Source organism: Anthonomus grandis, chromosome 12 (assembly GCF_022605725.1).
Source record: "Anthonomus grandis grandis chromosome 12, icAntGran1.3, whole genome shotgun sequence".
NCBI classification, from domain to species: domain Eukaryota; kingdom Metazoa; phylum Arthropoda; class Insecta; order Coleoptera; family Curculionidae; genus Anthonomus; species Anthonomus grandis.
Window position 1 is genome coordinate 23,281,854 of NC_065557.1, and position 13,632 is coordinate 23,295,485.

Below are 13,632 nucleotides of genomic sequence, written 5' to 3' on the forward strand. Positions count from 1 at the left end.
TAGATTCGTGGAAGTGGCCAGTAAAGGAAGATGAACTATACTTTTTCAAAGATGATATAAAAGCAATAATCAGCAACTCAGTGCAAAAAAAAAATAGTAGAGGGCATTACAGTGTGCCGGAAATGGCTAATTTTGAATAAAATGTAATGCCTTATATTTTATATTCAAAAATGCAATACAAATTTATATTTTTTCTAAGCGTCCATTACTGCCTCCTCCAAATAATGTCCATTACTTTGTCAATTATGTCCAATACCTCCCAGAATTTGTCATAACTTAAATTTTTATTTTTTGTTAAACCCCTTACTAAAAGTTATTAATAATAATCCTGTATCCTCCAGTTAGTACACTAATAACCATATCACCTGCTATATCAAGGCAGCTGATATCTTAATTCATATCTCCATAGAAAGAAATTAGATAAAAAAAATCTCTCCGTAGTGTCCATTACTCCCTCAACTACCCTATATGGATTAAATTATTTTTTGGTCCGTCGACTTTGGTTTTAGGAAATCTACATAGGCCATCCTTATCTTATGTTAATCAATTTTTTAAATATTACAAGGCATTATTAACTGATTTATTTACTAGTAATGATTTTTTTTTTGTTACGTAGATTTTAATATTGATGTGGGTAACCTGGATAATAAATTAAGCGTATCCTCACATAATATATTCGATCTAAAACAGCTTATTAGAGAACCGAGTAGAACAAACAACTTCAGTTCATCAATTATTGATTTGATTTTTTGTAACCAGGATAATATAACAGGTGTTGGAACTAGAGATATACAAATTTCTGATCAAAATTAATATATACCGCAATATTCAGACCGAAAATAACAATGAAAAAGTTATACCAATTCAAATTAATACTTTCGTAAATTCTATAATAGCATTTTACCTAAAAAGCAATCGGGCTTTAGACTAGATTTAGATTTAGAGGCACACCTGTGAGATTGCATTGGCTGAGGTAACAGACACAATTGCTCAATCTCGTAATGCTAGGTTATTCCAAAGCATTTTGATGAATAAAATGAAGAACATTCAACAAACATTAGATTATCTTTGTTGATATTCCAAAGCACAATAAATTTTTAAATGTTCGTTTTCTTATAATGCGCCCAGCCTGATTAATAAATATAAAGTCTTAATATTTGGTTCCGTGAGTTCATTTAAGGGCTAATAAGCAAATACAGTGCCCCTCTTCTTCTCTGATTTTCCCTATTGTTTTTCTTTGCCCTCTATCATCTTTTTTCTCTAATTCGCTAGCTCTTACCTTTATATTTATCACATCTTAGAGTAAATTTTAATTTATATTTATCTTTAATAAATTTTGTTTGTTTTGTGGCCTCAACCACCCCTAACTTTGTTAGGATGTTTTTTTTATGGATGCTTTAATTCATATATTTTTTCAGTGCTGGGCAGTTAATATGGATTAATTAATAAACGTTGTTATTATTAATACTATAATTATAAAAAGCATGAGTGTTAAGAATTCGAAAGCCTCCTGTTCTCTCCTCCTCTCTGCCCCTGGCCAGACACAATTTTTGGAACCCCATTACAACAATTCTCAGGTCCTCTTTGCCAGCTTTAAGTCGCTCATGCAACTGCTTCCCGAGATTCTTATGCAGTTGTAATTGATTTGGAGTCTTATCATCTGAGGAAGACAGTTTAGTTCTTTTCGGAACATTTTATTAAGGTGGAAGCAACATCAGGAAAAGTGCATATTACCTTAATGGGTCTACACTGATTTTCAGCTTTTTTGCGAAGCCTAACAGCACGAGACAACCTTAAGTTCGATGCCCATGGACTGGTAGTAATCACAATCGTGATTAGTATGGGTCTAGATGTTTTGCCTCATTAGACTATGGCAACGTACCAAATTTTGGAAAAAGTATGAGCAGTATGAAAGGTTTGTGAGTTAGTGTTTGTGTCTAGCGCCCAACCTAAGAAATTTTGTACTAAGGTAAGTTTAATTAAATCGGCTACAGGGACGTAGCGAGGGTAGGGTATGGGAGGAACACACTGCCAAACTTTTAGCAGTGGGCAAATTTCGAATATTTAAGGAAATTACATTAGTAATATGAGTCAGCAGTTTTAAATATTGTACTAAAGATTTTCTGACAATTAGTCGAATAAACAGAAGATGAAAGTGGTCGGCAACCTATTAATATAATATTTTAATACATTCAAGTACTTCACAATTACCTTAGTGCTGTATTATACTCGTTATGAATATAGTACAGCATATTATAAAATTCATCCACTAAAATATTCGTTGGAATTGAAAAATCATTAAAAATTCTACAAACATATCTTTGGATTGAGAGATTACTTACTTACTAGCTTAACATAAATTTAAGAAGAAAAATTTATGTAGTCGGCAAACTGTCAAGGTAGTCATTATCCTCAACTAACCCTCGTTAGGTACGTTTTTGTAAAGAGATTCCCTATAATTAAGAAAATATAAAAAAAAATGTTAAAGTCAAACGTCAGCAGTTGGGCTATCAATCTCACGTAGAAGCATTTGGTCAGACTTCAGTTGCCCGTAGTAATTTTCACCGTTATAATTGATCCACTTAAAACCAGTTTATTAAATCATGTTTTATTCGTATCTATATATATAAGTTTATTATGAAAAACGTTGTTCAATTTTTGTGCGGCTATTTTTGTTGAGAAAAGGATAAGTTCATCGAAAAATTTCCCCACAAATGAAAACGGAATAATATGAGGTATGGTATTTTGTATGATATTTCTTCTTATTCACTTATTCAGGACAAGGGAATCAGGAGACCAAAGAAATTTAAGATTCATGGAAATTAAGAGACTCTCGAGCTTAATTTACTGGACTTATATGAGAAATATCTCGAATAACTTTTCTTTTTGTCAGTTTACTATCTGCAATAATTTTTTTCATATTTATTTAATTTACATACACTTAACAAAATAAAGTGCTTCATAAGGTCTCGTGCGCCATTTTTTATTAGCGTTATTAACACCAGACCTAGCGCCGTACCAGTTTTTTTTTTATCTTACATGAACATTATTTAAAACTGTTACTGTTTAATACGATAATAGGTTTACATGTTTATGAGTAAAAATAAATCATAAATAGAATACTTTTACATTATTTGAATTAAATTAAAACAAAATATATCAATAACAAATTACATACTTAACGTTCAATATTCATTTAAATTTCTAATGCTGCTAATGCTGTGACAACTACATCTGCCTCACTATATTTGTTTTTAATTTCTTTAAGACTCCAGTCTACCATTTTAGCAGCTTCTTTCTTTTTCAACGCAGAACATTTGGATGATGATGACAAAGCTGAAGATGTCTGGAAAAAAATGAATGTTTAAAATCATAAATAGATTAAAACTTATTCGGCTATAAAAATATAACACGTTCACATTCAAAAAAGTGAAAATTATTTAAAAAAATTAAACTTTATAATTTAAAACAACGCAACGTATCGAAAATTTAATTCGTCGGATCTTGGTCGATTTTTGTGGATTGAAATATGAAGGAAACATTAAATACAATTGTTGGCATTTTTTAAAATAACTATGACTGTCAAGGCTATTTATGTAAGATTTGAGAAACTAATATAGTATTACAGTAGTTTTTCGAGGAAAAGCGCCTCTTTCTACCGTGATGGTCTGTGATGGGCAGGAATTCGAACAGCACACCATGCATCAAATCTGCCATCATAAATTCATATAAAAATTATCGAGGCAATACCAACACTCTGGTGAAACCTTTATTTAACGAAACCAAGAACTGGAACCACCTTGGGGAAGAATCAACGAAAGCCTTCAATAAAGTAAAAAATACCAGTACACCGCAGGGATCAATATAACCAATCAAAGATTTTAGTGTGGATTTTGCTTCAATCCTGATTGAAAAAACCCCATACAATTAACTTAAACGGCATTGGTATCAATCGAATGGTAGACATCCCTAACATCTACTAAGATAGTTTCAAGACTAAGAAAGGGTCGGGCTGTAGTGTACACTTTAGAGACCTGGAGCACGACCACAAAGAAGAATTCAAAGAATTTTCACAATTTTTTTTAATTCATAAAAACTCATGATATGAGGCTTTTTTCTCATTTAGGCAATATTGTAAATCACCATTTATAAGATTAAATTTTAAATTTTCACCCTATAGCTCAAAGACGCCGCACAGTCTAAATTTTGTGTATACTAATTTTATTTACTAATCTTACCAGATATAAACCATACAAAGCTCTCATATTTTTAGGATTAATCTTCAGTGCTTGGGAGTAGTATGCCTTGGCTGATTCCCAGTTTTCAATTCCCCCTTGCGTGTATTTTATATCAGCATAACGTTGATGCAACAAATGATTGTGAGGATTGTGCAAAATGAGTTCTTCAACGCAGAAGGCAGCTTTATTATAATCTTGTTCAGATATGTATAGCTCTGAGAGTTCTTGCCATGCTTCAAAATCAGCCATAAAACTAAAAATAATCAAACACACCAAATACACTATAATGTTATTATTATGTTTTTGTCTCAAAACTCATTAAGCTGACAATGGGTTTTAATTTAATTTTTAAATCGATTATTTTACAGTTGTTTCAAGATCTTACACTTACATTTTTAAATATTCTGTCAACTCCTTAACAGCGTCGGATGTTCTTCCTTGAGCCTTGAGTACAGCAACCTTCCTTTTTCTTGCAGCACTGTTTGTATCATCCGCTTCAATAATACCATCTAAGATTTCTAAAGCTGTTTCAAACTCTTCTCTGGCTTCAAAATACATTGCCTGTAATTTCTTCACTCTTGAACTCTTTGGAAATTCAGCAGCTAATTGTTCTATAGTAGCTTTGGCAACATAAGGTTCATGACAATCCAGAGCAGCTATACATACTTGTTCCAAAACGAGGAATTCTAAAAGATAAAATTCACAAAAAGAACGGGTGTAATTGTTGCTTTGCAATATATTTATATTATATATATATATATTAATATTATATTATATATATATATATATATATATATATATATATATATATATATATATATATAGTATATTATATATAGTATATTATATATAATATTACAAACTAAAAGTTGTACAATAGATGTAATTTATTTGTATTTTATTTCTTAGATGACCGGTTCGACGTATATAAAAACATACAAACAAAACCTTTGATTTAATTTTTCTGATACAGTTGTATGATATATACATCCCAAAGTTTCATTTCCGGATTAATTATTAATATGACGAAGACTTTTTAAACGGATTAAAAGCTGCTTCTGTTTAGGTCGTTATCTGTAAGAAAATCCAATAATAAATATACATTTTTATGAAATATTTTTTCTTCAGGTCATCTGATATTTATTGAATCAAGGAACTAAACAAAATTATTTATTTAGATCTGGTTGTTATGAACTTTGATGCACGACATCAATCGTAACATAACATTGCACGATTTTAATTATTCTTCTTAAACCAAATATTTCGAAAACATTGCAAAATCTAACGTAAACATCATAAAGAAAGAAGTTCAATACTGAATTAAGTGACTTATTATGAACAACAAGGAGTGTATTTTGGTTTCCAAAATAAATATAATAACCAGCGAGAAAGTTTAACAGTAGTGATCCAAGAAAAGTTTTTGCTGATATCTTAAATAATACGAAAAAGCCACTGTGTGTGGACCAGAATGAATATATTTATAATTAGAAGTTTTATTGTAATATATGATTTCGCATTAATGCCTTAAGTAACAAGAACCCAAAAAATTATGATTAAATAAAACTCCAATTATTATAGTATTTAAAACATAAATTTAAAAATATAATAAAAACCCCGACATAAACTATTTTTAACTAAAATAAAATTCAAGATGCGGCATATTACCTGGAACAATATATTTAATAAATTTTCTGCGCTATGACAGAATTTTTCTATTACAAAATAGTAAGATAACTAGTTCAAAATATTTAACTTTAAAAGGAGGACTATTTACTTACTCTCAGTACCCAAACTGTCAACTTTTGACCAAAGTGAATCCAACCAAATTTCTAATACTTCTTCACTTTTCCTTTCATTGTTTTCTCTCCAAAGACGCAATTGCTCCACACCATCTAAAATGATATTTTAAACATTAAACAATTAGACAAGGTTTAAGTTTTATTTCAATAAAATTTATGAAGGTTTCTTTTAAATAAACTTGCTTGTGTTTAGAATGGCCTATAATATGGCTGTGATCTATTATCTAAGTGATTTTCATAAACCTATGAACTTTTCAATTGTTGTGGTGGTTATTAGAATCTGCTTTGTAGTACTATTCTTCAATGTACATTTTCGGATGCATAACATTTAGATTGTTTTACCACACTCACTAAATGTTTCCTCTTACTACAAATGTACTTCTCTAACTGTGGTGATCCTTCCCCGGCTAAGTACATGATACACATGTAAGTAGCATTAATGATTTGGAGATTATATTTAACATTGAATTGAGCTTGAACAGGTAGTATGCTTTTAGAATGATTGGTTTTTTTAAAATGGAAAGATTGAGTATATTAATGTACAGCTTAACTGCTGTTTTTATATCTTGTGACTACTCAGTCAACACTGTTTTTGCGCAGATCTCACCGGAACCACGTTAATAGATAAAACCACGAGTCTACACTAAGCAATTTTATAATTACTTACGTTGCTGGGAAAACTAGATCCTAGACTACACACTACAGACAGATCTATCAAAATTAGAGCTAAAGTACTCATCAGAGGAATAAAAAGGCTGAACAAGAAAAAATACTTCTGGACACTTGATACAAACATTTGTTTCCAGAGAGCGAACACTAGAACCATCTAAGAACGACCATCCCGCATAACCAGTGCCAATCCCTATTGAAATTTGGCACACATCATTAGCAACCTAAATACTACGGCGGCGGGACACCATTTTGAAATATAAAATTAGAAAGTAGTCACGCGATACATCGTTTGAAAGCTCCCACTGAATGCTTTATGGTCCTAGAATATTAAGTCCTACCTGCTTCTACCCGTAGCAAAATGGACTTTCAAAATCTTACTTTTCGCATTTTTATTTTCTTTACTACAACAGTTCAGGTGTAATTTGTTTCTAGGTGTTTTGTTGTTTGTAGAGTTTGTATTTTTTATCAATGTCAATGTCACAAGCGAATAATACCGAAAGAAGAGAATATTTTTGCTATTTCGTTCAATACCTTGATCTAATCGAGAATACCTTCGATCCACGTCCCCTTGCTGAAAAAATTGAAATGTTGGTTATATAAACAGTATTTCAGGCTACCTTTGTTGGTCTCCAAAGTCATGGTAAAATTCATGCTTAAACATAAAGTTGCACAATGTATGTAAGATACTTCTACCAAGAAAAATTTACTTAACATCCACACAAAAATATATATTTGTTGTATGGAACCCCAAGTCTATAATGAAATTCAAATTTTATACAAAAACTAACCTTACATGAATATTAAATCAAAATTAAATATTTGGATACTTAGTAATAATGTTTATTCTTACTAGACGACAAATATAATTTCTCATGATTTTTTATATACTTCAGAAAAAAAGACGAAAATATTAACTGTCATAAGTATAATAACATACATAGAGTGCTTTCAGTTCAAAACGAACCACCCTTAATAATTTCTAAAAAAAATAGACATATCGGGAAAATCGTCGAGTATGTACCATGTTGAAGGACTCGATAATTTTCACAATTCTCAATTCTGAAATGCACGGTGAAGCTGCTCCCACGATGTATCCGGCATCATCCGTCCTGGATAGGTTCAGCTACCACTGGCAAAAGGCAGGAAGGGGTTCAAAAGGATTCCAAAAAATAGGAAAGGAAAGAACGGCGACTTGTTGACTGAGTGAAAGATAACGCGGAAGTGGACTTGATACTTTCACTAAATTTACTTCTTAAATGCACGTTATAGCCAATGGCAAGAGGTAGGAATGGGTTTAGAAAAGGAATCTGAAGGATAGGAAAGGAAAAAGAATGACTGAGAAAGAGACGAACCTGGTGAGCGATGACGCGGAAGTGGGACTATACAGGGATTTAAGTTCTGTCACCTCCCGCCAACCTCACTTTGATACGTCAAATGAGAACCTCATCGTGTGACACATCATTGTAAGAAGTATTAAAATGTCTATTTAACTGTGCCCAAAAAAAAAATCTGTTAATGTACGAGCGAATAATGAGCTAAAATTTGACGTTTTTTTTCACTGACGTCATACTTGGCTACGTCAAATGGCTATCCTATAGTGTGATGCATTATTTTCAAGAGCATACAATGATTTAATTTTTTTGTTACTTGATTTATTTTGTTATATGTATGTAGCCAATAACGTCGTTTCTTTAGTTTCTTATTATGTTTTGATAATAATAATGTAAGAACAGCAACTATTGTATTGTCTTAACTATAATTGGTGTCCATTTGCTAACTGAAACTAATTTTATTTTTGATTCTTCTGTTATCATTATTGTCATATTTATTACGATAACTGAAACAGTTTCATGTTTGGTATTTTATGTCACATTTAATTTCTCTTTGATGTGTAGCTTGCCTAAATGTTAGTTTCTATTTTAGATAGATTGTAATGAATATCAAAAGTATAAAAGTAAAATATACTAAATAATAAACTTTTCTACTTTTAATATTTTCATGGCATATTTATATATTTTTTTGTAATTGCTTTCCCTCCTAACTTTGTTTCTTTAAATCTATACTGACTTAGATAAAGGATGCACATGAATTTTTTCTAAAGATTTTTTACATGCTTAACCTCATTACACACTTATTTTTCTTTTAGCCTTCGCAGAAGAAACAATAAATAGAAATATCTGTGGGCAGGTACTACTGTTTCTCCTGCTTCCAATAATAAGATTAATTGTGACGAACCTAGCATTTTCTCATTGTCCTGTCCTTGCTTTCTTTCTTTAAAAATATAATTTACTAAATTTTTACTGGTCCACAAATAAATCAACAATATTTAAATTTCTGAACATCTTTTGTAGTTTGTTTTCTGACAAGAATGATGACTGTTCTCTTGGGTTGATATTCTATAAAGTGTAAAAAAGCAAGAGCTTGGTGTTTTAAATTCAGTCTTCAGCTTGTTCATGAGGTTGGGGAGGTGGTCTGGGTTCTAATCGGCGTAAGGCTAAACGGTCCCTAGTACACCTCTCAGGTAGTTTGTTGGATCTGCACGGAGACCATTTTGTTTTTTTTTTTGCTAGCACCTCCATCATCAAACTACCAACAGGACTACAGGACACTCTCGTCAATGATCAGGAGTATGCAGCCCTAGCCTGCATCCTACACGCGGTAACCCTGTTGAAACTAAATTCTGTCTAAACTGGACGTCGATAAACTCCTCGGCAATAACACTTGGGATTGTTGGACTAGAGCCACACCTTTCTTCCGCTATTCTTGGGTGTACATCTGCTTTCTCTTCTTTCTGCTTACTATCTGCCGCCCTCGGCCTGCTGTTCTTCTTTCTTAGTGTTCGTCTTTTCCTGCGTATCTTCTCTTCTTTAGCCCAATCCAAGGTGTGTAGGCAACGTGCAGAGAGATGAATGGCCGTGAGGCAAAACACGCTGACGTTCTCTCTGGAATACCGGGCGACCTTCCAGAGTATCCAGCCTTACTTAGGTAAACGGCTCTGTCTGGGTGGACCGCTATTTCTGATATACTTGTGGGACCAAGAGGACACAGAAAAAACAAAAAAAAAACTCTCCCTCCCCTGCGCTCCAATATGGCGCGCTCTGAAACATTAGAGCTCACCTTTCCTTCAGCTCCTGATGCAGGCCCTTCCTCTGCCACACATTCCTCCACCCCCGAGGGCTCTGCCTCAGCAGGGAACCCGGTAATCCGCGACGTCAACATTGACGATCTAGCTGGAGCTCTCAACAAGGCACTGCTGAAAAGAAAGAACAACTGCGGTTCAGAGAAAAGAAGGAGAAGGAAGGCTAGGGCTGCAAAAGTGGCCAACGGCTCCCTCTCGGCTTCCGCGACGTCCTTGGCACCTACTCCCTCAGTGGTTTGCAAGCCTGGGGCTGCCACTAAGGAGGGACCTGGTACCAAAAGGCTCAAGACACCTGGGTCTACGCCTACAACATCGTTAGCGAAACACGTGTCGAGAGCAAAAATAAAGAGTTTTGGTTAGTGGTACAACTGCCTCGTAATTTGGGCGTCACACCAAAGGTTCCAATCATAGGACTACCAAAATTAGTTTGACTAAACAATTTAAAATGAAAAATTTAGTTTCGTTTTTTACGGAGATAAAAAACAAAACTACCGAGGTCTGCAAGGTTTCAAATAATATCAAAATAGCTTTAGTAGGCAGCCGCCAACCAAAAATAAATTTAAATAGTTTTGTAATATATTTTTTGTTAACATTTAAAACTATCTATTCATTTTTTCAATAAAATCTGCAGTAACTTTTACCCCATCTGCAAGAATTTTCCAATCAATAGAAGTATACTATGCTATAACAGAGTGACATTAGATATTAAATATTGCTAATTTAACTTCTTTTTCTGAAAGTTTTTTGAAAATGTGCTCAGTAGATATTTTTGGAGCAAGTCAGTACTGTTTCATTTTATCATAATTATACATTTTTTCCAAATAACTCTTATTTGTTTGCCCATTTATTAATTACAAACTAGCCCCTGAATAAATTATTCCTTGTTGATTTTAAACAAATTGGGGATGTCAAACATTTATAAAAGTTCTTTGTCATCAACTAAAAACCTGTCATTTAAAAAACATGATTTTAACTGTGTCAATTGAAAAATAAATTCAGTAAATGTGCAATAAATGAGCCAATGTTTTCTGAAACATTGAACAGTAGACTTTGACGGAAAATGAAAAATGGATGACATTTTATTATACGCTTTTCATCCAACACCTCATACACTCATAGCAAATTGTTTATATACATTTGTGTACCTGCTTCCACAAGCAGACTTTTTTATCAAATCAAATCATTTATTTCCATTGACATCATTACAATGTATAGGAATTGTCAATAAAAAACTACAATGCTAATAAAAATTGTATAAAATTACAAAAGAAATTAACAAATTTAACTAAATTTAGTCAATAAATCTACAGTTAAAGAACTCTCTTTAAAAGAGATAGTTGGGTCTTATGGAATACCCAAAAATCTGCTGTTAGTTGTTAGTTGTCGTCCAGGAATTTTTGAACAGCGTCCAAAGTTGCTCCTATTTCAACAGATCTTTTTGTGTGAGAGACTTCTTTTCTCCAGATTTCTAATTTCTTTTCTTAACTAAACTTTTCTTGTCTTGTCTTTGAGTCATTGATGAGATCTTCATTGAGGTTTGGCAGAACTTATCATGAAACTAAAATTCATTTTAGATATGGTCCTGGTTTTAATACCAACTCAAAATTTAAATTGGATTAAGACTACAATAATTTAGGTAAATTTATGTTAAGTTTTTGGATTTAATTTGCCTAAATGAAAATAATAAAATCCAAGAAAAAATATATATATTTTTTTAAAGGTCTAAAGAAGTATGATAGGGTTGGCATCATATTTATAGTTAAGGTACTGGGTCACTCAATTCCTTCTTTAATGTGTGAGTTGCAAAGATGTTAGATTTATCTGTGCCTGGAAAAATAATATGTACATTTCTGAGTTTTTAAGGGATATATGTTTGAGAAAGTGGATCTTCAGTGAATGTTAAAGGATATAAATTTCAGCTATTCATTTCAAGATCTGGTGTGCCTCACGGTTCCAATCAGGGTCTCTTAATACTTTTATTATTTATAAATAACATTACAAAAGTTAAAAAAAAACAACTGGTTTATTGTTTATGGATAGCTTAAGAATTTATAAGATGATAAAAGGCTTTGCTGACTGTTTGGAATTACAAAAAGATAGTGTCACTCAGTGGTCAATAGAGAATAAAATATATTTTAATATAGGTAAATAGTCTTTCATATCATGTATCTGTACAAATTAAATAATATGTTGCTTAAACATGTCAATGAGGTTATTGACTTAGGAGTAGTCATTAGGCAAAAACTAACATTTTTGCCTCATTATGAATCATCTCAAATGTATGGGTTCATAGTAAGGCATACAAAAGAGTTCTATAATCCATCACATTTGAGGCAGCTGTAATATGCCTACATAAGAAATTTAGTAAATATATATGCTTAATTTGGAACCCATACATGACTTACAAACACAATGGTGCATTACATGTTAAAAGAATCTAAATCTTATATTTTAAGAACAATGTAATTAGCCTTTAATTGATTAAATGATTTGGGATTTTACTTTATAATAGGATTAGTTACACAGTGTAATATAAACTGCAAAATGCAAATAAGTGAATAAATAAATAAACAAGATCATGAAGTAACAAGGTAGGCAATCATGATTTTAATAAAAAAACTAATTTGCATGTACTTACCTACGTAATTTTTTGTACACCTAAAAAACATTAAACCACTTCCATGCTCTGTTACACAATTATTGTCTCCCAAACAATAAGTCAAAATTTTTTTATAATAAATTGCTAGCCCACCGAGTCCACCTGTTACAACCACTAATAAAACATTCACACTGCTGGAATGATTTAAACTACACAGGGATTTCAATCCAAGGGATTTCAAATTTGAAATCTAGAAAGCATGACTTGGCAGATGAAGTGAGGGGAAGTTACTACACATATTACTAAGTAATATGTCATGTAGGGCCAAATGAAGCAACTTGTATTTTATTCTGTAAACTTTGGAGTAGGGAAACAAATCAATTTCCTAACAGTTACTTGTAACACTTAATTTTCTAAATTTTATGAAATGCTTAAAAAATTATGATTGATTATGAATGTAAGGTCTATTCCCTTTTGTGCTTAAGTTGATATTGAGATTAATAAGAAGTATGAAGGATATTCCAATCTATATACATTATGGCTTATTATTTATGTAAATGTATGCTATTTAAATAACTATTAATTTTCAACTTAAATTGAAACTTTTATGTCATACTTGAGTAATTTTGATATAACCTTTAGGTGTAGGTAAAAGTATATAACACTGGGGTGTTATAAATCTGCATCCCTATATAGTTCTTCGAATATACAATTCTTTTACCTTTAGGAATTCCCATTTTAATACAATCAACGTTTTCCTTTCTCTGTTTTTACCTCGTTAGGAACTTGGAACTTTTTCCTTTAACTTATATTTTTATTACTGTTAGAAATAAACGTTGAACTAACAGCAATATTTAATTTAGGACAGACTTAAAATTAATAAATAACAAATAATGAATGGCATATTAAGGTTAAGTTTTTTGAGTTTTTAAGATGGGAAAAGCCATATGTCAAACGGGCAGTCCGTTACGGCGAAACCGTCTAGGATTGACACTAAAGGCTCGTTTTCAAAACTATGTAACGGAATGGCAGGGAAGCGAACGATGGTCGAAAACCCAAATATAATAATAATAATAATAATAATAAACGTCTTTTATTTAACAAACAAATAGTTTACAGTTGTGATTATTATACATACATTTCTATAGAGATATAAGAGAGGCGAAGTCTAGCCATGTGGCTAGT

At 31.9% G+C, this 13,632-nt stretch overlaps 1 protein-coding gene across 1 annotated transcript; it reads right to left on the bottom strand.

The window, feature by feature from the left end:
- Nucleotides 1-3,111: 3,111 nt before the first annotated feature.
- LOC126742797 (ER membrane protein complex subunit 2-A-like) lies at nt 3,112-13,362 on the bottom strand. The gene is made up of 5 exons (XM_050449596.1): nt 13,169-13,362; nt 6,017-6,130; nt 4,630-4,924; nt 4,239-4,491; nt 3,112-3,346 (listed from the first exon to the last, which is right to left on the bottom strand). Exons 1-5 carry the CDS (start codon nt 13,182-13,184, stop codon nt 3,197-3,199), a joined length of 828 nt encoding a protein of 275 aa, XP_050305553.1. The 5' UTR covers nt 13,185-13,362; the 3' UTR covers nt 3,112-3,196.
- Between the last annotated feature and the right edge of the window lie 270 nt (nt 13,363-13,632).

What these genes read in the sequence shown, in the direction of transcription:
- LOC126742797 (XM_050449596.1), bottom strand. An exon ending in TTGACAGAATATTTAAAAAT is followed by an intron (nt 4,492 to 4,629) that starts GTAAGTGTAAGA and finishes GATTATTTTTAG; the next exon opens with TTTTATGGCTGATTTTGAAG. An exon ending in CTTTGTATGGTTTATATCTG is followed by an intron (nt 3,347 to 4,238) that starts GTAAGATTAGTA and finishes ATTTTTTTCCAG; the next exon opens with ACATCTTCAGCTTTGTCATC.